This window comes from Hermetia illucens, chromosome 4, assembly GCF_905115235.1.
Source record: "Hermetia illucens chromosome 4, iHerIll2.2.curated.20191125, whole genome shotgun sequence".
Taxonomy (NCBI): Eukaryota; Metazoa; Arthropoda; class Insecta; order Diptera; family Stratiomyidae; genus Hermetia; species Hermetia illucens.
Genome location: NC_051852.1, coordinates 50869528 through 50894323, shown reverse-complemented (window position 1 = coordinate 50894323; position 24796 = coordinate 50869528). Strand labels below are relative to the sequence as shown.

General features: G+C 43.1%; 1 protein-coding gene across 1 annotated transcript; it reads right to left on the bottom strand.

Annotated features, from left to right (window-relative positions):
- Positions 1-19233: 19233 nt before the first annotated feature.
- Positions 19234-20335, bottom strand: LOC119654785. The gene is made up of 5 exons (XM_038060329.1): positions 20172-20335; positions 19886-19964; positions 19724-19809; positions 19516-19658; positions 19234-19442 (listed from the first exon to the last, which is right to left on the bottom strand). Exons 1-5 carry the CDS (start codon positions 20256-20258, stop codon positions 19370-19372), a joined length of 468 nt encoding a protein of 155 aa, XP_037916257.1. The 5' UTR covers positions 20259-20335; the 3' UTR covers positions 19234-19369.
- Between the last annotated feature and the right edge of the window lie 4461 nt (positions 20336-24796).

The window sequence follows — 24796 nt, the reverse complement described above, 5'->3', positions numbered from 1 at the left end:
ATTCCAGTATTTGTTAACACGTCCAGGAGTTCATCCACTACCATACTCCACATCAGCGGCGATACTACCCCACCCTGTGGACAGCCTTGAGTGGTGTTCATGATAATAAAATTTGTACCTGTCGGTACCTCTATTTGCCTGCTTTCTAGCACTTTGCCCATCCAGAATGCCAGGGTGTTTCCCACTCCTTTGCGGCTCAGGGCATCTTGTATCTCTGTGTGCGATGTGTTGTCGAATGCTCCTTCGATATCCAAAAACGCGGACAGTGCAATTTCTTTTGCTCCTATGGCATCCCGTAGTACCTCTGTCAGCTGATACAGAGCAGTTTCAGTTGACCGTCCTGCCCGGTAAGCGTGCTGACAGTGATGTAGGGGATTACGCTTTAGAACATTAGTTCTAATATAGTTGTCTATGACCTTCTCCACCGTTTTGAGTACCAACGATGTTAGGCAAATTGGTCTGAAGGATGTAGGGTGAAAAGCATCCTTTTTACCCGCTTTCGGAATAAAGACCACTTTTGCCCGTCTCCATGTCCTTGGTATGTATCCCAGTGCTACGCTGCTATCATTTCTAGGTCGCAACTGGTGCTGGGAAAATTCGGTGATTTCAGTGGTTTAAAGGTTTCCACTACCCATCTTGATCTAGCTTTCGAGCGTACCTCTTTCGCTAGTTTCCAATTCACCTGCTCCTTCCTTCTGTCCGTTCTTGGGGTGCTAGACAGAATGTTATTGCCTTCCGGTGTGGAGTAGGACACCGGGAAATGAGTTGTGAGAATTAGATGTATCCTGTCCTCCTCATTTTCGGTAAATATAAACTGGATGCTTCTGTGGTTTGCTCTATTCCTTCACAAAATTTCTTGAAGATCTTTCATTTGGCTTCTCAGATCGCGTTGATATACGCCGTTAGTGCCCTTTTGTATCTCTGTCAATCTCCAGTTTCTCTCGCCTGGTTGAACAGTTTTCGTACCTTCTTTCTCATTCGGGCAAGGTTCCTGTTCTACCAGGGTATCTTCTTTGATAACTTGATTGTCTTGGCCGCACAGCTGGCCTGATATACGTTAATGATGGCTTTGTTAAGGGCTTCCACCACTGTTTCTAGCTCTATTTCGCTCCTGCTGTCAACGCTCATTTGTAGATGAGACATGCTGTCATTCAGATATCTTGTGTAAGAGTCCCAGTCTGATCTCCTAGGATTCCTTATTATTCTATTTGCTTCCAAGCTGCCCTCATGATTCACCATAGAACGCTTATTCGACACCCTCCATTTCTTGACCAAGCCGCATATCAACATGCTTCCTAGAGTTATGTCTAGCACTTCTTGTTTGCTGCTGGTCACGATTGTTCGTATGTTTCCTTACATTATGTATTTCTAACTTGTTACTGAGGATGAATTCCAGAAAGCATTCACTTCTTCGATTAATGTCGCTGCTTCCCCAGACTACATGGTGGTCGTCGACATCGCAACGGAGAAGAAGTGGTAGCCCTTCCTCTCGCAGAACTTCGTCAGTCCGGGATCCGGGAGTCGCTTCTGAGAAGTATCCTGATGCCACGATTGCCTCTCGAGTTCTTCCCCAGGCTTCCAATGGGATTTAGAACACGAGGTCTCCAGTTAGAAACTCTGAAAGGCATCTATATCCTAAGATTATTTTGAGAATTATGCAAGCTGTTGATTTTTCACCAGAGGAATCCTAAATTACCTGCATACTTCCTCGTTACAGACCGCAAATCTGTCTTCGGTACACCGAGGGTTCTCGAACCAGCACTATTCCAATGTTATTCTTTGAACTTGCCTTTCCAATTATCGCCGATGCAGTTTTTACATAATGAAGGTTTACCTGAGCTATTTAGTGCTGGCAGTCGGCTCCATTGGCGCTTGAAGCTCTTCTCCAGTGTTGGAGCATTACCCTTTTCCTCCAACATGGCACTTCTTTGAGTCTTGTTGTCGGACTTAAGTCGTCTCTCTAAGAGTTAGATCAAAGTCGTCCAGCTGTTCCTTTTCTCGGACAGCAAATCCATTTCCCTACTCGGTCTTGCCCTTTAAGCCTATATGACTTTCCCGATTCTTCTGGGGAACCCGGCAAGCTTACCACCCGGAGTATCCTTCTTTCGTTTCTCTCCGTGGACGGGCACAGATGTGCTACTAAATTTGCATTTGGTGAAGCAGTTACAACTTTTAATTGCCTCCAGGAATTGGTCCTCTACCTCGATCGTGAAAAGTTTTGCACTGCCCTCCTTGCTTTTGAAAGCTCTCGATAATCGCATGTAGACATTAATGTTCTGAGTGAGGAGTAGGCGTAGAAGCTTCCCCGTGGTTATTGATGCGGCTTTGGGAAGATAGACCGTCACCATGTGTATCCCTGGTATATTATCCTTTGCATATGTGTACAGTTCCGCTTCCTTCTATCCTGGTAATTTTGGGACCAGAGTCCTAAGCCAATACGCCGCGGCCTTCGTCGCGCAGTCTACTAGCATACGACCTGGTCGAAAGCGTATGCTGGTGAACATTAGCTTCTTGTTCCATCCGTCGCACATCTTTATGACGATGAGGTCCTCAATTATTTACTGCTCCTCACGAGTAAGTATTTGCTCCAGAAATACTTTCAGCAGTATGACCAGTCGAATGTTCTTTACTGCATTAGCATAGCTAACGGTAGGTTTCCTGGTTCCTGCCTTCACTCTTGACCGCCTCGAGGTTTCTCTTCTCTTGGGTACGGGTTTAGGTCTTTTGGAAGCATCTTCCTCTTGTGTGTTGAGTTCCGCTGCTCTGTACTTACTTGGCTCTGATGTTGAAGGTTTAGGTCTGTTCTGAACCTTCTTATGGGCCCTTTTTCACACCTACGTCATTAAGACCTGTCTCCTTTCTGACCTCTGATATACTCACCTCAATGTTGGCCTTGGCTCCACTGCTTGACCTCCGAATTTCTCTCCTCTTGGGAGTGGCCACCTGATTCTCAGTGTTACAGAAATGTGCCTCCGCCTGATGGCCAGTTTATGTTCGATACGGAGTTCCGCTTGTTTGTTTTTAGTTAATTTTTGTGTTCGTTTGTGCACCCATATGGTTCCCACGAGTATAGGCGATTATGAGATCTGCCGTGTCATAGACTCCCCTAGCATGGTACGGTTACACTTACTCACTGAGGGAACCAGGTGTCAGTGAGGCTTCGGTCGAATACAGTCAGCTATCCCAGACTGTAAGATATCCAATGGGCATGGTTCGCATAACAGTTTGGATTAGGGGAAGTGTTTTTAGACTCCTCTAGATTCGTAGCAATAGTAGGTTTACCTCGTACAGGTTGTAGGTACCACCACACTAATGGTCTTGGTAGACGAGAAGCTTGGCTTTTGGTTAGCCACACATGCACCCCGAGAGAAATAGGTTGGCAGTGTATTGAGTAGACATTTGAAATATATGTTACTTAAAAGTATCCTATAACTTTAAAAGTAAAATAAAAATTTAATATTTAGCCAAGCCGTCTTTTGCTCGAATCATAACTCTTACTTCTCAATACATTCGATGTATTTTTTTTTATTTCATTTCTTCTATGCTTGACCACCATAATGGTTTCTGTTAACTATCTTTTATTCGTTATACTTTCCTTGAAAATTTTGAGTTTTTCAATGATTCCCAAAGGCTTTTACTGGTATTAAGTTCCGGTGAAGTACCAGACCGATCAAAAGCCCTTGTTTAGCTTCTAAAAAATTATGTTCTTTTTTTGGCCTTTTGGCATGAAGCAAAGTTATCGTATGCTTTCAGTATCATTCTGGTTTCCAATACTGTTATATAGCATTTTGGTCTTGCCTTATTGTCATTTGGATAATTTATGGGCGTTCTGTACTGCCAATCAATGACCCAGCTATAATACTGAATGGAGGCTGGAACCTTTTGCGATGCAATCTTCTTTAAATTTCTAGTCATTCAAATTATTTGCATCTATTGTGCCACTTTCGATGCTACCGCCGACAGACGCCACATATCCTAGATATACAAATTGATCGACGCTTTCGATGCTCCGCCCAGTAATGTGGATAGGGAGAGTACCTTGATCCGTCAGATTGACAACCAGTCCAGCTCTACTTGCCTCTCTTTCCAAAACCAGAGCCTTTTGGCCAAGGCCCATGACCTGATGAAGGAGCAAACAGATGTCAGCGTAACTAAGGGGTTTGAGAAAAGACCTCATCCTCCATTGAATTCCTCCGCGTCCTCCGGACAAGGCAGCATGAAGAACGTCATCGATAATAGGAAGAAATAATATCGGTGATAAGATGCAACCCTGGCGGACTCCGCTTTTGACCTGAAAATCCTCCCAGGTTTGCCTCGGTGCAGCACGTGACATTTTGCCATCATATGTATGTATGTATTAGTTTTCCTGGAATGCCTTTTCTACGTAGAATACTCCAGAAATACCCCCTGTTCACGCTATCGAAAGATTTCTCGAAATCGATGAAGAGCAAGTATAGTGAAAATGGAGTTTAGATTTCGCACACTGTTCCAAAGTGATCCGTAAGATCTTGCTTTGGTGCAGGATTATTCCGAACTGAAACTAGCCTGCTCTCTGTCGATCAAGCTTTTGAGATGTTCTTTGATACGTTCCAGAATTTTAGCCGTTATCTTTGCAACGAAGGGGAGCACACAGATACCCCCGCCCCCCTCAATTTTCATACTCAAAACGGGTCCTCTTCGGGATCTTGACGATCATCCTCTTCTTCCATTCTCTGGGAAAGGCCTCGGATTCCCAATATTTCGGCACGAGGGGAAGCAGCAATAACTGCAGTTGCAGCGAGAAATAACTCTGCTGGAAGACTGTCAAGTCCAGCGGCTTTACTCCGTTTGAGTGCATTGATGGGCCAAATGATTTCTCTTCTATTTGGAGGAGCAGTCCGCATCCGCATGTTACGGTGACTAATCATTTCATCCACAAGAGAAGGAACTTCATCCACAAGAGGACGTCCTTCACAGGACGATTGAAAGACTTGCGACCTTTCGGGATGTGGTATACACTTCTGAAATCGTAATCTGCGGCATCTTTTGTTTCCCTGACCAACGCAATAGAAAATTCTCTGTTATCACGGCGTGCAATTCGCTGAACTTCTCGAGATTTCGCTCGGTATTGGAGTTCCAGCCCGTCACTCCTCCCGTCGCTCGCAGCTGTCAGTAGAGCCTTCAATCCCTTTCATCGATCCGCTTCTACGATTCCACAATCAGCTAGACCTTATGACGCCACTTCGAGGCGTGGCCGACGACCTGTGCGCTTTTTATGGCGGCCCAATGCTCATCGATGTTCTCAGGCGGGTTACTCAGTATATCTGCCGTTCCATTAGCAAAAGAGCTTGCCACTGTTAAGCGGAGCTGGATCGTACAAGCGGTCGATGTTGAACTTGGGGGGGTCGCAGCTCCCTGCGAGAAATGGCGGACGCAACACGCAAGCGAATGTAAGCGTCCATCAGAATGTGATCTCTTTCGATCTCTAATATGCGAGGGACAATGACTCTACAGGAGTTTATAAATCAAGTTATTGTGCCAGATCCTGTCTTTTCAATGTCGAATAATTTCGATAAGTTGCTGAGGAGAGTTATAGATCTATGGCTACTTGCCAAAATGTGAAGGTTTTTGCGGCGTTAAAATCTGAATGATTCTCGCAAACTTCCATGCGGTTGGGAAATATGCAAAATTGATATATGCATTGAAGATATGCACTAGGAGAACAACCGCTTTTTTTCGGCATTTTTTTATGGCATATGTTGGGGATGTTATCAAAGCCCGCGGACAGTTTTGGTTTGGCTACTTCAATTACGTTCCTCCCCCGTTGAGATGCGAGAAACATAGACTTTAAAAATTACTGGTAGATGGTTTGAGTTGAGTTCATTTAGCACCTTGAAAGGGGAACAAATATTTGGAATGCTCATCCCCAAATAGAAGAGAGATAGGATGAGAATAAAGAAAGATATTTAAGATGTTACCTCATTTGTTTTTTTTGTAGAGTCCCGATTTTTGTGCCTGTAGTTGAAATTTCCACCGATCAAGAAATTACCCTTTAGGTTACATAACTTCTGCAAATCATCCCTGAATGACCTCTCACTAATGTCATGCGTGTTGTGCGCATTTCCGTCCAGAAAATTGCTATCATATATGTATACCGGATTTTAAGTTCCTTCTTCTCCTAATTTTTGCATTTGGTTTTTATTCCTAACTGCCAGATGTGGTGATAACTGCCTCAGTGAGTAATTTGCAGGACTAGAAAGCTCCTGCGTTTTCCTCACCTACCCCCTGAGACGTGGCAGTGGTGTACGGACTGAAGACTGAAGCTATCCATTCTTCCTCCTTTAATTGTTTAAATTTTCAGCTTGTAAGTTTTTATGTAAAACAAAACCTTATTAGAATCTAATCGGTGCCTGTCTTTTTTTTGAGGAGGCCCCAGTGTGTGGAATTATTACCCAGTAAAACCAACCACGCGCCTAGCGGAACCACAATAAGGTACTACATCACGGGGCAGGGTCAGTTCACTCTAGCTTCGCCACCTTTCTTCAATAGGGGGCGTACGTAAACGCGCTTGTATCCTCTTTTCTGCCTTTCACCGTTTGTTTGGGATAAATGCGATCACGGAGCTGACCGCATCCCAATCCTCTTGACGTGCTATCATTCTCGTCACCAGATTTTCTGCCACTAGCATCTCTCCTAGAGTCTCCTCTAGATTCCTCCTTTCTTCCCCAAATCTTGGACACCGGAAAAATACATGCTCTGGGTCCTCTGAGAATCCGTCCCAATTTGGACAGTCGGGTGGGGTGTCTAGTTTAAACCTGTGCAGGTACTGGCGATATCCTTCGTGTCCCGTCAGAAATTGGATGAGATTATAATTAATCTCATCGTTTCGTCTCTCCAACCGCTCCTTGATGGTAGGGATGAGCCTGTGAGTCCATCGACTCTTCCCCGAGCGTCCCCATCGTTCTTGCCATCTATCTACGGATCTCTCCCTCTCAGCGTTTTTCATCTACGATAAGAGAGAGATGGTTTCGCATTGTATATGTACACCATCTCATCTGCCAAGGTGTCAATGGGCATCATTCCCGAGATGACGAATGCTGCATCATGTGAAACAGTCAGTCTGTTAGCGTTAATTGACATCCGCAGCGTCTTTTTCCAAACTGGGGGTGTATAGAGCATGATTGAGGTCACCACCCTGGCTATAAGTAACCTAGAGGTAAACCCTGGTTCTCCCACGTTCGGCATCTTTCTTGCCAAGGTAGTGGATGATTTGTCGAATACATACTGCACGTGTTGCCTATAGCTGAGCTTGCTGTCTATCACCACTCCCTGTATTTGATGGTCAACTTGGAAGTGAGATAGGCGGGACTATCAACTTTCGATAGGGATTTCCGTATTAGACTCCAATTTCCCGAAACGGCCGTCCAGGGTTACTTGCACGCAATATTCGGTTCTACTACCTTTGCGTGAACTTCATCTTCGGCCAAGCCACTAACCAATTTGATTGCATCAATGTTTGATCTGGCTTTACGGAACACATACTGCCGATCTGCCGCCTTAACTCTCAACAAGCGGGGGTAAGAAGACAGGATGGTACCAATTTCTATTATAGATTACCCGCTCTAACATCTTCCCCACCGTGTCTAAAAGACATATGGGTCGGCATGAGGATGGTTCACCTGGAGATTTACCAGGCTTAGGCAGAAGCACCAACTTCTGCCGCTTCCATACCGCTGGAAATATCTCCTTGGACACAAATGCTTCGGACAACTCAGCGAACATGTTCGGTGTGGTTTTCACGGCAAGTTTAAGTGCCTTATTCGGTATTCCGTTCAGACCAGGGGCTTTGTTGTCTCCTATTCTACCCCAGATCTTTAGTAGCTTATATCTGGTAATTAGTGGAATTGCCGTCGCATTCAGAGGTGGTTGGAATGTGTCGGTGCCTTCCTCTTACTAGGGGAATAATCCCTCCATAATTTCCAGCAAGAGGGTAGGACACTGATGTGCGGAAATGAACGGCCTCTGAATCGTCCCATCACGATTTTATAGGCACTCCTCACGGGTTTACGTGTGCTTATGAGCAGAATTCTTTAAAGTTTCGTTGAATGGCGAGCTTGAGAATTTTGCGGGCTACTTTATAGGCGCACTCGTTTTGCCCCTGATTGACTCTACCGCCCTCTGAGCTGCTCTTCTGGCTTAGTAGCAGGCTGATCGAAGGCTGGCCAGTTGACCATTCCATCAGTAGTTTGGTCTTCTACTGGGTCTAGCGTCACATGCTTTGGCGATGCATTGAGCCACATGGACATCTCTTTCCGCAGGGGCGCCTGCTTTATCAGATTAGTGATTAAATGTATATCTGTCCATTTGTCTATCACACCCGATTTACTCGGAAACGGCTGAGCTAATTGTCACGAAATTTAGTCAGAATGTGGCATAATTTTGCATTGGGTTTAAATCGGGGCACCTCTTTTTAATTTTATGATTTTCACTCTGTATCAGTTCTTTTATTGGTTTTGAATGAATTGTTTGCTGAATTCTAGCCACATTAAGTCAATTTAAAATTAAAATTTGAGGACTCCTTCTTTCCCACCTCCTCTCTATCTCTGCAAAGCTCACATTATAACGAGGCGCATCCTCCATTAAAATGACTTGAGGTTGTCAAGGTAGGGTGGGAACCCCAAAGGTCGCGCCTCATGAACATCTGAAGCAGGACAAGCATCGATTAAGGATGCGATCCGTCGTAGATCTTCTCTCTCAATCACGGAAATCATATCTACAGTTTTATGTTTTTCTTGTGTTTTCATTTCTAGATTTAGTTCGTCTGATATCTTCTGTTGCGTTCGCGTGATATCCCCATGTTCCTTAAATTTTCAGGTTCCGATGTGAGCTTACGCATCGGCATAAGAACACGTGAAATTTTGTAGAAAGAAACTTTGGGGATTTACGTGTTTGAAGGACCACCCCCACATTCACAGCAGGGAAGCAAGCAAGCAGGTGTCGACGGAACACTTCGGTGAAGCTTCAATGTATGCGGCGGACGCTCACGATCAATTGCGCCAACTTTTTAGGTCCTTGGGATAGCTCCCCGTTCTCGGTTCTCTCTAGCCGCTCAAGATGGTCTTCTGGCCATCGCTCAAAACCCAAGGTCATTGCATATTACTACTAAAATTAGATTACCATACGACAAAATAAAATTAGATTGATTTCCCAACAATGACAAACTGCTGGAAGTGAAACAAGTCGGGAAACCGGAAGCTGGGCGCTTCAGGTATGAAAAGTTTTGTTTTCTTCTTGTGTGAGTATATTTAAGTGTAGAACTATCCCATTTGTACGTAGCCCGTTAAGAATATGCATTTAGCATATCAGATTTAGTACTTCGGGTTGTAAATTTACACGGTAAAAACACTTTTGAGCTACTGTAACTTTGTTACTAATAGTATGATTTCGGCCAAACTTGGAGATAATATGCATCATATTATATTTTATACTACTACTTTTATAACTCTGAGATAAACTTAAGGGGGGGTTTTACTCAATTTTCCCAAAAATGTGGTAATATACTATTATTAACTTAATTTGAACAGATATTGACATGGAGGGTACTTTGAGGCCTGGGCACTGTATAGAGGCAGCTTCATGATTTTTTTTCAGATTTTTCGGTTGAGTAGTTTCTGAGAATGGGTCCGTTAAAGAAATCATCACTTTTCACCCCTCCCACTCCCCGCCTTTTTAACAAATCTCAAAACTAAGACTGGCTTCGAAAAGTACTAATCGAGACCTTTCATTTGATACCCCACATGACTATATTTGGTGAAAAAAAATTTTCTCCCTCCTTTTACATGTATGGGGACCCCCCCTAAATCTCAACGTAGGAGGATATCACTCACTGTATGTCTGGGGGTGCACAGGTCCCACCTTCTCACCAAATTTCGTGTCAATCGGTATAGTCGTTTCTGGGAAAAGTGCCTGTGACAGACAGACAGACATTGAACCGATTTAATAAGGTTTTGTTTTACAAACAAAACCTTAAAAATGACGCAAGATTTCTGCTCCGACGGTATCATTGGCGTTGGACTACTAATTCTATTAATTCCGATTGACAAAAACTTAGAATAAAGGTTGATAAATGACTGAATTCAGCCTTTGGCTAAAATTATTTCTCCCTTCTCACCTTTAGAAATTTGGGAAACCACATCCGTTCCAATGATTTTGTTCAAGGATTATGCGATTTGACTGTTCCCAATAAAGTGTTTTAAATTTATTTAGTAATATTGCCAAAGTAGAAAGGAAAAGTAGTTAACAATATTTGGTGCCACTTTATATCCAGCTCCTATCTTGTACTTTTAGATATAATCCACTAACCGTTCATTAAACCGCACTAAATTTTATACATGCTTTTCAGATGGTCACCCCTTTATGGAGAATATTCGAGACATCCGCCCGACTCAGAAATTACCTACTTGCTTCAGATTTATTCCCAGGGTACTACTTCTGGAGCAACAACCGCAGTCCACAGTCATTCTATACATTTCGTGTAAAAAAACCAAGAAATTCATTCGGTCCGACCAGTCACCCTGTGATAATGGCGGTTCGCGGCTGGGGTATTTAAAGTACTTAACAATAGATGGCTCTGAGGAGTGTTGTAGACGGAAACCGGTCAAGTGCTTCCGGATTTACGCCTCTAATGGACGTATTCGTGCGAAAGGTGTACTTTAGCGACATGAATAAAGTTAAAATCGGCGTGGTTATGTTGGATTTAAAAATTCGCATCTTTGTAGTCGGATTGATTTTAGTATGTACTTTAAAAGGGAAAGAAGTTTTCCTTCGTTAATAATACGATTGTGTTGTGATTGTGATTAGGATTCTGGTTTGGAAACGAGGATAACATGGAAGCCGATGAAGAAGCAGAAGTCAAAGAGTAAGTACAATTTGTGTAATTGTTTAGTTATTTGGATCTTTTGTTCACTAAATTCAGTAAGACCATTCCTGCTTGGACCACGGTGACACATGTTCACAGTAATTTCCATATATGCTGAAATCAATGTAGTTGTAGTTCGGAGAAAGTGTAATTTTTTTTACAGTAAAATTATTATTCCAAGCGTTTCAGTGCTTTTCAACCTGGAATTTTCCTTGTAAATTTTCTAACTGATTCCTTTTTCACGGGATAAGGGACTCCGTAGTTGAAGTTTCCAGGTATTATGTCTCAACCTTCTATGGTTTGAGGCGTCACTCTTAACATAGAACGAAGTATGCGTGCCTGACTAGATTATAAATGTAACAGAGAACTACAAGAAGCCAGGGCCCAACATCTTTTGATTGGAGAACAGTTAGCATAGCTTACTAAAGATGATTGCAAATTTAACTAGACTTCATACCTTTAGAAACACTTCGTAGCATTTACCAAGAATAGTAGCTTCTCCACCCTGTAACTAGAGATTTCTTTCAGGTCCCTAAAGAAATGTCCGCCTGTCGTCTGCAGCCTGGCTCTAACTAGAACTGGGCAAACTCGAAGGAAGTGTCTGAGGGTTTCTTTTCCCCCCTCTCCGCAGGATCGGCAATGCGAACTGTAGGGTATGTCGAGCCTAACGGCACGGTCTAAATATAGACCAGTTTTTGTGCAGATTTGCATTTGCACATCTCTGGCCCAACACCTTTTGTGATTGGTTCTTGTTATATAAAGGCCTAATCCTCCTTGACTTGATGCAGATGGTGAGCCTTCGCCTTCTGAAGTCAGCGGCTGTTAAGTATTGTGAGTAAATTCAACCCCTGACAGTTACCAGCGTCAGCCCGCTCATTTCCCTCTCTATTCGTATGGCCGGCAGACTGCCCAGACTATTCAACACGTCACTGCACTGCTCCATCAGTACGAAGGATGTCACCATTGTGTGCAAAACCATAATGGCCGCTAGACTGTCGGTCAGAATGGCTGTTACGAATGATTCCCCAGCCATTGACAGGCTTCCAGTATTACCAGTACTTCCGCCTGGAATACACTGCTCAATCCTGGGAGGCTGTGCAACCCGGCTACACTGTGTGTATTCGAGAAAACTTCTCCATCGACTGCACAGACCACCTTTAATCTTTGAGTCATACCAAGTTTGGTCCTATTATATTTCTTACTAAACGCCTGTCACAAAATAGAACCGCACGTTAGTTGAAACACGCGCTTGGGTACATCCAGAAATTCATTCTCCTCTTGCTGGCGTAGAAGGCTATACAGTCCTCCTTTACCATCAATTCTACGATCAGTCTCTAATTCAGCGTACGATTTAGAATTACACCGATTGCAGTAGGTTTGCATTGGAGAAAGGAGTTACTCTTTTTCATTTAGTCTGGGAAGAGGAATTCGGGTAGCCTTTTCTTGATAGTAAATAGCATTAGCTCCGCTTTGGTTAGATTTGTGCCATTACATTTTTCAACTAACAGACGTGCCCTAGGTGATTTCACTCATAACAAGGAGAACATCCGTGCGCCTTTCCAAGATTATGGTTCGTATCTGAAAGAAAGTTCCGTTAATATCTACAACTCACGGCAGAATCCTAACTTGTTGTTTCTGAAGCATGACTGCCATTATGCCATCTGAGTCGGCAGATTTATGTGTGGAGATGCTGTTTACAGCCCATCTGATTTTATCCTTGGTAATTACTGATTTGGCAATTTCACAAGATTGTGGCTCATACCCTTAAAAAAGGCCCTGACTCGCAGTCCTTCTCACTGGTGGCGAAGGGCGTATGTCCTAGCAACTCCAGGGCCTCACCAGAAGATTTTGTCCAGCCCGTTACCCTGAGCATGATCTGTTTGCGTCGCTGAACGTCGCTACGTTTCGCTGATTGCAGAGATTGGTTGGCGCTCGAGCCGTGTACACTCTGCTTCTTTGTTTTATTAATGGGCTCGATTTCGCTTAAAGACGGTAGGTTTCGCTTTCTATTGGTTTCCCAGGTGGTTTTTTGTTGTATTTGTCTGCAATCGATTGGTCCTTTTTCTCCTATTCGTCGAAACTACCGGCCTCATTTTTCACGCGCTATGTAGGTTCTTCCCTGTATTTACGACAGTGTGACCTGTAGCGCTACCACCCTCCGGAGTATCCTTCAACGTGGCTCTACTTGTTCCTAGAGCTTCGCGATGCTCGATGTACAGGGAGAACGGCGAGCTGGTGCATACCGAGAGGTAGCATTAACTACTTCAAACACGATGTATTGATGGTCTTTTGCCCAGAACGTTCTTCATTGTTTGGGTGCCGGAACGTTGGCTTGTGTGCGGTGTTTAAAATAACGAGCGCGGTTCTCGCCACCATTCCGAAAATCGGTTTCCCTATAGAGTCACCTCCCACCAGGCTCTATCCCTCTGTGCCAAGACCGCGTCTCCCAGAGCGTCAAGCCTGCGTGGACAGTCCCACATCGTCTCATTCGGTGTAAAATAGACGCTGACAAACGTAACTCCTGAACACCAGATTCAAGCAAAGCCATTGCTGCCCTGGTGAATTCTCGTTCAAATGTATCTTCCTCTTCAAGCTTTTTCCCCAGTTCGCTCTGCAACGGCCTATCTGCGACCCGTTTGGCACTTACGGTGCTCCCAGCGAGAAGTGCGGTTGCTTTTGATCTTTGCGAAAATGCTATCCAGTAGTCCATCTAGCTCCATCAGTTCGTTTTTAAGGTTTTGTGTAAACACAAAACTTTATTAAAATCGGTTTACTGTCTGTCTGTCTGTCCGTCTGTCTGTCTGTCTGTCTGTTCGTCACACGCATTTTTCTCGGAGACGGTTGTAGCGATTGGCACCAAATTTGGTAGAAAGGTGGGAACTGTGAATGCTCACGCATATAGTGAGTTACATCCTTTTACGTTGAATTTAAGGGGGCGTCCCCATACATCCAAAAGGAGGGTGTAATTTTTTTTTCATCAAATAAAGTCATGTGGGGTATCAAATTAAAGGTCTCGGTTAGTACTTATCGAAGCCGGTCTTAGTTTTGACATTTGTTGAAAAGGTGGGGAGTGTGGGGGGTTGAAAGTGGTCATTTTTTTAACGAACCCATTCTCAGAAACTACTCAACCGAAAAATTTGAAAAAAATCAGGAGGCTGCCACTATATGGTGCCTAGGCTCCGAAATACCCTCCATACCGATACCTGTTCAAATCAAGTTAATAATAGTACATTACTATAATTTTTAGTACTTCACAGGAAAACCCCCCTTAAGTTCACTCTAGAACCACAAAATTTTGCAACAATGTAGGCTACAGTATAGAGCATAATCTTGCCGAATTCGGTGAAAATCGCACTATTACTAGCAAAGTAATGCTAGGTCAAAACTGTCGCTTCTCTGCAAATTCAAGGCTATGAATGTCAATATCACTTGAAAGTGGAAATTTTCACATAATATATGCCTATTTTACGTGCTACATGATATGGGACAAATGCACATTCAAATCTCTTTATAAAAGAAATACACAAACCTTTCATACCTGAAGCGTCTAGCTTCCGGTTTCCCGACTTGTTATATCTTTCCTGACGTTTTTCTGAAGTAGCGTTCCAGAGTGCATGCGCTCCACATCTGCCATCTGATAAACTTTGTTTCTTTGATTTTCGCAAGGATAATCTACTGTGCTCTCACACCTTATATCCAAAGCCATTTGCCCAGTTTCAGCTATTAGTCTGTATCTTTTTCAGAACAGTAGTATTGCAGGGTACTGATGTTGCTGTCCTTGTCTTGAGTGTCACATAATTTTACCGAGTCCTTTATTGGTGTGTGCTCTTTTCGGTGTCTCGTCGGGTATTTCACCTCTTGTCATCTCCTGCGCTAGGTGCTGCGGCGAGCGTTATATTTTCATGCTGCGCTCAAACGCAGCTACCTCTTTCTCTGCCCTACTATTTTATAAGTTTTATATATTTTTCCCTGGAATTGTACTAGGGCACCATGTGCAAGGGAGGGGGCGCAATAGTCAGGAAAAACCCTCGGGGCCAAAGCTCCTATCCCAGTTTCCAGAGATCTACCCTAGTATGCGATCAGCGCTCGCTCGGGGTAACGTGGTCTACTAATACAGATTCCATGAATACTAATCGACCACGCTCTGGATGCAAGTCAAAAATACTACCTTGGCAAAGCTAGGATCACATCACCCCATTAACAACGACGTTATACTTAAAAAAGTAAAAATACTATAGAATAAGCTAAAGATGCGATAAAACAGTATTGAACATCTATTCCCTGATACGTTTGAGTGTTGCAAGGCCAGTCACAATATAGTGACTCCCTGTCCTCATTTCTCCCTGCTTTCGGTCGTTTTTGGTGGAGGAAGCATCATGATCATTAACGGTGCAACTGGTATTCGGTCTAGGCTTGCCTTAGTAAGGAACTCCACACATTCCGGTTTTGCGCTGGCGCCCTCAAATTTGATATCCTTAAAAGCTATCTGGCATTCTGGTTTACTCAATTGCTCCATCTCATCATCATCAACGGTGCAACAACCGGTATCCGGTCTAGACCTGCCTTAATAAGGAACTCCAGATATCCCGGTTTTGCGCCGAGGTCCACCAATTCGATATCCCCATAAGCTGTCTGGCGTCCTGACCTACGCCATCGCTCCATCTTAGGCAGGGTCTGCCTCGTCTTCTTTTTCTACCTTAGATATTGCCCTTATAGACTTTCCGGGTTTGATTATCCTCATCCATACGGATTAAGTGACCCGCCCACCATAACCAATTGAGCCGGATTTTATCCAGAACCGGACGGTCATGGTATCGCTCATAGATTTCGTCATTGTGTAGGCTACGGAATATCCCATCCTCATGTAGGGGGCCAGCAATTCTTCGGAGGATTCTTCTCTCGAACGCGGCCAAGAGTTCGCAATTTTTCTTGCTAAGAACCCAAGTTTCCGAGGAATACGTGACGACTGGGAAGATCATAGTCTTGTACAGTAAGAGCTTTGACCCAAGATCTCGCACCGCCTGCTCGATCTGGATGAAGGCAGTTTGTACGTCTCGGGTGGTTCTTCCCATGATGTCGATATCGCCAGCATAGGCCAGTAGTTGGGTGGACTTGAAGAGGATCGTACCTCTTGCATTTACCTCAGCATCACGGATCACTTTCTCGAGGGCCAAATTAAAGAGGACGCATGATAGGGCATCACCTTGTTGTAGACCGTTGTTGATGTCGAATGGTCTTGAGAGTGATCCTGCTGCTTTAATCTGGCCTCGCACATTGGTCAGGGTCAGCCTAGTCAGTTTTATTAATTTCATCGGGATACCGAATTCTCTCATGGCCTAGCAAGATAGTGGAGAACATCTTATAGATGGTACTCAGCAACATGATACCTCTATAATTGCTGCACTGTGTGATATCTCTCTTTTTATGTATGAGACAGATAATGCCTCGTTGTCAATCGTCAGGCATTGATTCGTTGCCCCATACCTTGAGGACAAGTTGATGAACCACTTGGGGTAGCTGGTCGCATCGTGTAGTGTGTATAGGGCTTCATCCTGCTGACTTGTTGGTAAAACTTGCGCGCCTGGTGCGGTTGCTCCCTGCACTTTTCTAGTTCACAGACTTGTTGGTTCTCCCAGGCTCCCTTTTTCCGTCTGTGAAGTCGATTTTCCGCTCGACGGATTCGCGTGTGCCCGCGTTCTTTGAGAATGTCACATTACTTGGTATGCGGCATTCTTCCGTTCCATTGCTAGCTTACATTCATCGTCAAACCAGCCGTTCCGACTCCTTTTGCGGCTGGGGCCAAGTATGTTTGTGGCCGTATCCATGATAACGTTCTTCAGGTGATTGTGAAGATCATTTGTTGATGCTTCATCTCCAGGTCCTCTGTTGACTGCGGTTATTGCGGCATCCATTTCCCTGTTATAGGTGTCGCGGAGAGCTGTGTTGGGGATGGCTTCAGTGTTAACTCTCACCTGAGGGCATTCTGTGTGGGTGTTGTTATTCGAGTTCGGAGCACCATGCCAACGAGATAGTGATCCGAATCTATATTGGTCCTCCTATTTGTTCTGACATTCATCAAGGCTGAGAGGTGGCAGCGTTCGACCAACATGTGGTCAATTTGGTTGAAAGTGGTCCGGTCTGGAGAGGCCCACGTATGTTTGTGAACCGCTTTCCGCCCAAACCAGGTACTTCCAACAACCATTTCGTGTGACCCTACTAATTGAATAATCCGCAGTCCGCTATCATTTGTTTTTTCGTGTAAGCTATGGAAGCCACCGTATCGCCTGAATACGGGCTCCTTCCCTACTTGGCTGTTAATATCCCCAAATATGATTTGAATATCATATCTGGGACATGCTTCGGGGGTTCGTTCTACTCCCTCGTAGAAGGTATCCTTCTCCGACTCTGCAGTCTCCTCTGAAGGGGCGTGAACGTTAATGAGGCTTATATTTCTAAACTTGCCTCGCAAGCGCAGAGTGCATAGCCGTTCGCTTATGTTTTCAAAGCCGATAACAGCAGGTTTCATTTTTTGGCTGACTAAGAGACCTACTCCGAGTACATGGTTTACTGGATGACCGCTATAATATATGGTGTAGCGACATTTTTCCAGGAAACCGGTCCCTGTCCATCGCATCTCTTGTAACGCTGTTATATCAGCCCTATATTGGGACAGGGTATCGGCTAGCTGCTCGTCAGCTTTATCTCTGTACAGGGAGCGCACGTTCCGTGAGAAAATGCGCAAATCGTTAATCCGTTGTCGTTGCCGGGTTCGTCGTTGTAAAGTCCATTCTGTCCGAGGCTCCTTTCGTGGCTCCGTAACATCGGTTTTCCGTGTAGGGTTGTCAGCCCTACTCAACCCCCAACCTGGAGGACCAGTTGGTACAGTTTGTCGCGTTTTTAGGCGCGGGAGACTCGCCTTCATCCTTCTCCGTCTGCAGCTTTTCGTTACGAAAGAGCTCCCAGCGGTCACCACGTGGAGGTGGAGATAGGGTTTGGTAGTAGAGCTATTGTTGTTGGCTCAGCAGGTATTTCCCAGGTTTTATGCTCCATCGTGGGTACCAATTCAGGTTTCGCCCTGGGAACTATACTACCTTTTTATGTTTATGGACGCACCAATGGCAACGTACTTCAGTTGGTTTTGAAGATCATTTGTCTTCTCTAGAATCCCTGTTAGCAGTGATTATTTCGGGTGTTGTGGATGATTTCAGCATACACTTTCACTTGATTTTCATAGAGGATTCTAAGCGGTGTTGTAATTCGAGCCGGTAGGACGATGTAAAGAATACGGCTTCTGATTTTGATGTCATACTAGGGACAGATTTCGAAGGTTTGTTCTACTGTCTCGCAGAAAGTAACCTTCTTTGTGGGGACGTCGACGTTCGTAAGGCTTATGTTCCTAAATTTTCCTTTCATTGTTTGAGTGACTAGCATATCTACTCCGAACGCAATTTTTACTGGATGACCACTGTAATCTCTAGTGTTGTAACATTGTGACATAAGCTTTGTGTTGGAACAGGGAACGGCTTCCTACTTAGCAGCTGCTGGTCTGCACAATGGGGGTACTTTCCATGAGTCCGTTTTCATTGTGCAGTCCATTCTATCCGAGGCTTCTTTTGTGGTCAAGTAACAATTGTTTCCCGTGTATGTTTTCAACCGTACCCAATCCTTAACCTGAATGATCATTTTGTATAACTTGTTCCGTTTTTAGGAGCCGGGCTGGCATTATACCTATCTGTCTGCAGATTTTCATTCAGAAAGAATTCCCAGCGATCACCACGTGGAGATCGAGATGGGGTTTGGGTTTTGAGCTCTTAGTGTTGGTTGAGCTGGTGTTCCCCAGGTTTTATGCTCCATCATGGGTACCAATCCATATTTTCGCTCTCAGACCTGTATTACCCTTCAACCGCCGGAAGTATTTATATTCAACCCTTGGTATATTATTTTTTTTCGTTGATGGCAAGTGATCATCATCATTTTATTATTGAAGGCGCTTATTTGGGTGTCTATGCAAAATAAATATACATAAATAAAAAAATATACTTATGTTAACCAGATATTTAGGGACATTTAGATATAAAGACACGTCAAGCGATCGCCCATTGTCTCGATTGTGATTCTATGCCGTCACATCAACCTTCTGCGTATCTTTCATGGTATGGTGTTCCCAAAGGGAAAGAAGCAGAAAGATGAAGATTCCTGAAGAAATCTGGTTCGAAGTTCAAACAAATAACCATATGCTTAGTAGGCAGAAAAAATCGTATATATTCATATATATAGGAACATTTTTCCGACTTCTAGGTTGCCCGCCTAAGTCTTTCGCTCGTAAAATTCATTGCTAACATTTCATAATGCCCAAAATTTTATTTCATCAAATATAAAAGAAAATTATGTATTTACAAATTGAAATAGATACAAAGTGACTTGATCGTGTGAGTAAGCGTCGGTACGCAGGGTCTTCTTTAGATGTCCTTTTTAGAATATATTTCCGTGAACATCAATAAAGGCCTTCAAACTGCATTCAGCTATAGCATATCCCTTATCACATCTGAAATTTAAATAGGTTATCAAATATCGTACATTTTATCGTAGCGAAAGATAGCATTATAAAGCGGACTCACTTCTCTGGTTTCTCTATTCCGCCGCAGTTGGCTATGATGACTTCATCAATGTTTTTGTATTCTGCGGGATTATCATCGAATTCCCGCATAGCTTCGTTTATTTTTTTGATTCCATCAGGTTGAAATTCTCCATTGTTAGACAACTATACAATTGGAAAATGAAAAAAAGGATTCGACCCTGATGATACAGAATTTCTGAAAATATTACCAATCCTCCTTTCGTTATAGCGCAGGTTATGAAGCATTTTTCTTCTGCTGTTGGCTTGCCCTTTCCAATTATCTCGTGTATCTCGCCTGAAATGAAGATATTTCTGTATTAATATACTTCAGTAGATAATATTGCAGTATACAGTTTGCACGAATAACTTACCGAAGGGTGTCGTTTTTGGTTGACATGCCTTAGCAATATTTGCGGTGAACGCTCTGACTTTCTTCCCATCGAGTTTAGCCTGAAAATATGCGGAATTTATTTGAAATTATCATCAATTTCGAATGAAATATTTTTTCCCTACATGAAAAAACTGTTTTAATTGACTACTTTAGATTTTTTATGCCGCCGATTACTTGGGTAATTTTGATTGTTACTTTGTCCAATTTAGTGAGCAAATTTCACTTTCCGTTTTTTCATGACAGTAAATATTGACACTAAATTTCACCTGCACGTCAACTGCCAAAATCAGCACTAATAGGCCTACCGCAAATGCAATACCTGAAACTTTCCGTACGCTCATTCTTATTAACATAACTAAACAGAGGACACAACTAATTCACACTTTCCTTCACAACCGCTTGATGCACTTTACAACCTGCCACTCGACATGAGCATCTTTTATACAAAGGTCAGAAATTGTTCTCATTAGGAATACGCGTAATGATTGAAGAATTATATTGCATGAGAAGATATATCTAATTGCTCGATCGCAAATACACCATCATTCCATATTGCAGCAGATACAAATCGGTTCTTAGTAGTGTCCCTCCAGCTTTAATTTGGTCGGAAAACATGTAACAAATTTGCATTCATTTGTACTGTATAATTAAGTTATAAGTGTCTGTTATATAATTAATTACTTTGTAGAAAATATTGTACTTCCCGTTGTATCTGCCTCACAATAATTAGCAATTCGCTTGACGGTTTCTAAAAGTTTAAGTTATACTCGTAACTCTGTTTAGTGACAATACCCATTCCGTTAGAGACCTAGTTGCTATGCTTGAACTCATCTTAAGTTGCCTGCTTTTTTCTAGTGTTGTACAGAAACTTCCTCGATTTCTCATTCTGCATTTTTTATTTTGTTTTATTTGCGAATTTTAATAACTAATAAAGTTTCAGTCTAAAAATTCAATTGTAAAATTGAGTTCCATCTAATTATCCGAAAACACCAAAATTCCTTTCCTTTTTGTAAAAAAACTTTGAACTGTGAATGAAATGTGAAAAATGATAATAATAATCCTGAAAGAACTATTGTGCTTCTTTACTGATTTTAGTACACCTATAAGCTACAGTATATCGTTTAAACTTATAACCGACAGAAACTTTATTAAGTCCCCTATCTCCAAGTATTTCAACCTGGCGTCTGCTATTAATTATTCTCCCAGGTGCCTGAACCTACTTTGCATAAGTGCCGGAGGTTGTCCCAGAACATGCATGGAAGATTCATCACTTTCCGCACAGAATCTAGCGACAGTGTTCGTTTTTATCCATAGCTTCTCCAGGTGATAGTTTACCCTGCAGTAATCAGTAAGTTATCCCACTATGATTCAGAGGTTCTTCTTGGTGAGGTTTCAACAATCTTTCGGCCGTGGGTTCGTATCCCCCCATGAACACCCTGGACTCTTCCATTTCTGGTAAGTTCGCCTAGTGAAATTCTCTCAGTCTTCATTCTTCGTTTTTTAATGCCGTCGCCATGAACCTATGTCCCACTCCAAACAATGACTCTGGCCAGTGTAGCGGCAAGGCTACTCCTTTTTTGGCCAGTTCGTCCGCTGCTTCAGTGCCTTCTAAACTAATATGGCCTGGAACCTAGAGTATCCAGACCTTATTGAGTGAGCCGAGTGTGTTCAGTCTGTTAAGGTATTCCCATACCAGTTTGGAATTTACCTGGTAGGGCCTAAGTGCCTTAGTAGTTGTTTGCCTGTTGGTTAGAATAGCGATGTTCTGCCCCCTATAGCCCCTTTCGCGGTTGAAGGAAGCAAATCTGTCTATAGGGCGTATTTCCACCTGAAATATGCTGGTATGCTTACCAATTGATTTAAAGCGCATTTTCCTTGAACCAATGACTCTAGCACCTCCTCCCTTTGTCATAAGTGATCCGACCGTGTACCAGGTAATTAGTTGCTAGTTTAAGCCGTACGTCAATGTCACGCTCTCCCAGTTTGCCCTGGTGCTTCAACGTGTTTCAAATTTCTTAACGAAGTGGAATCATGTTGTCATGTTATCCCTTAGTATCAGTATTTCGGGATGCCGTCTAGAAAGAATATCAATTTTCCTTAGATTTAGGCAGCTTCCCGCCTTACTGGTACTCACGAACATTCTGAAGATCGCCCTCCTTGCCTGCATTTCTACGTGCAGATGGAGAGGAGTCAGTCCCAGAACGATCTTTAGGGACGTCATTGGGCATGTTCTCATTGCCCCACTGATAAGTACGTAAGTCAGTCTTTGAAGTTTGTGTAACTCCCAGGCTGTTATGCTGGGTTCAGTTCTTTCTGCCCAGATTTTCGCCTTATAGGTAATGTTTGGCGTTACTATTGCAGTGTATATCCAAGGTAGTATCTTCGGGGTGTATCCCCGTTTTTTCCCTGCTATGGACCTGAAAGTCATTAGAGCCCTTGTCGCTTTGCGGTGTTCATGACAATAGAATTTGTACATGTCGGTACTTCTATTTGCCCACCCTTGGTGCTCAGAGGTGGCGGTGAGGAAGACGGGGCTGCAACCCTGTCGGCGGAACCAAAATCAAGTGGCCGAGGAGAACCTCCATAGTGGTGGCACCGGGAGACGCTGTACTCACTTTGGCTTGCCGGCCGTGATGCAGTAACCGAATACTCCAAAGGTCTAACCAGGGCGATCAGACGCGAGTCTGCGCGGGGACTCATCTGAAGTGGCAATTGGTCACGAAACCTTCCTTACCAGGAGTATACTGGTACCATGGGAACCGGGATAGCCCCTGGACTACAGCTCGGTTGTTTGCAGTTGGCTCGCTAGTGGGAACTTATGGGGGCTGTGGTTATGCTCAAGCGAGCGGAGAACTTCGGGCCTCGGCGTGGTGTTGCGTTTCAACACGGATGCCGTACTCCTTAGTTCGGTAGAGATTTAGGTAGGTCTTGCATCCACCAGTATGAATGCTGAGCCATGCACTTGGTATAGACTGGTAGCGTTGTTGCTTGTTATAGCGGGGCTCTGATCGTGGTGACAAAATCAATCCGTGTCTTAAGAAGACCGTGGGATTAAGTCCACACGGCAGGTACCCCTAGATGCAGTATATATACCTTAGGCATTTTCTTCTTTTGGTTAGCCATAAATATCTCCCTTACCGTTGGGGTTACCCATAGCTATTCTTATTGTTGTTTAGAAGAAGCGTCCCTGAAGATAACTTAGTTTTCTGTCATGCATATAGATGTAAGTTTTCTCAATAGTTTAGCTTTTTTAACCTTTTATTGTTGCGTTCAGTGAGATTAACCATTCTTCTAGGTTCCCAATAGCCTCCTCTATAGGGATACTAGGAAATAGTGCCGTTCAAGGACGCGGTGCGACTTTCCCTTAACAGAATAATAATAATACTATTATTTCGTCATCCTGCCATTTTACATTCTTAAGCTATAAAATTTCCTAAAAGAAGTCGTTTTGAAATCCTTACAAGTTTCTTAAATTCAAGCTATGCGTGTATCGCAATTAAATATTCCGGTATTCTCGTGAAGGCATGCGGTTTATAGTGCTCACGGACCATAATCCATTCACCGTTCCAACTTCGGCACTTGAGCTTTATCATCAGCCAGCTCACCTCAGACATTCAACACTTGTCTGGAAAATATAACTTAATTGCTGACGCTTTGCCACGTGTTGCAGAGGTTAAGATCCCCGCCACCAACGATATTTCGCAGTTCTTCATAGTCTGAGGGCCAACTTCAAATACACATTTAGGGAGTCTCTTATTTTCGGCTCAACATCAAGTATATACTGCGAGATAAGGGACCAAGGCCATATATTCCGAAAGGAAGTATTCCACGCCGTTCACGATTTAGCGCACCTAGGCAACCGGACAACGAATAGGTTAGCCAGCGTAGATCAATCTCTAATTCCTCAATTCAATTCCCATTCCTAACGTTAAACAAATCATCTATCTAGTGTTGATTTATTTCTTTTGCATTTAAAAATGTCGAATATAAGTCTTTAAAAACTAATTTAGCCATATAATTAATAAGAATAGTATTATAGATTTAGATTAGTATAAAAACAGCTGATAAACCCACTGATGAGCAGACTTGTTAGCACTGATGAAGGGAACAAGTAGTTCCTGAAATGTCAGTTTTTGCAAAACCAAGAAATCAACACTAGCGAATAGGAAAAACAAGTTTTTATTAGTTCAAATTAGCTACTAAGGTTTCTTAGGTTAAATTTGTTTTAAAAGTGTGATATTCATTATTTATGAATAAAAATGTTGTTTTTAAGGTTTTGTGTGAAACAAAACCTTATTAGAATCAAGTGGATGCCTGTCTGTCTGTCACACCCGATTTATTCGGAAATGGCTAGACCGATTGCCACGAAAATTTGTAAGAGCGTGTAATCTGTTGTTCCTTTTTCATACAGCAAGTGGCACCATTTTGTGTTAAGTTTAAGGGGGGGGGGGGGCGCCATACATGTGGGCTGTCAAACGAAAGGGCTTAATTAATACTTTTCGAAACTGGTCCCATATTTGATCTCAGATGAAACATAGGCTAGCGAGGGCTCAAAATGTAACCCCCAAAAAGTGTAACATGTCTCGTTCTCAGAACCTATTTAACCGAAAAGTCTGAAAAAATCACAGTGGTGTATCTAAACGAAATCTAGGTCTCAAAATACATCCCGTTTCGATATTTGCACAAATTAAGTTAATAATAGCATATTTCCATATTTTAGAAATTTTGCTGGAAACGCCTTTAAATTCATGCTAGAAGTACAAGCATAAGGGGAATTTTGGGAAGTTAGAAGGAAATCTTGGCTGTAGTAGGAAGTAGCGATATTGATCGATACGATTCGACTCTACTTGGCCCCTTCGACAACTTTCTATTGTTGAGGGACGTCTAAAAG

Excerpts from the sequence above, each read along its gene's own strand:
- LOC119654785 (XM_038060329.1), bottom strand. The coding sequence starts at position 20,258 with ATGTTAATAAGAATGAGCGTACGGAAAGTTTCAGGTATTGCATTTGCG. Across the intron at positions 19,965-20,171 it reads TTTTGGCAGTTGACGTGCAG|GCTAAACTCGATGGGAAGAA; the intron begins GTGAAATTTAGT and ends GCATATTTTCAG. Across the intron at positions 19,659-19,723 it reads CTATAACGAAAGGAGGATTG|TTGTCTAACAATGGAGAATT; the intron begins GTAATATTTTCA and ends CCAATTGTATAG.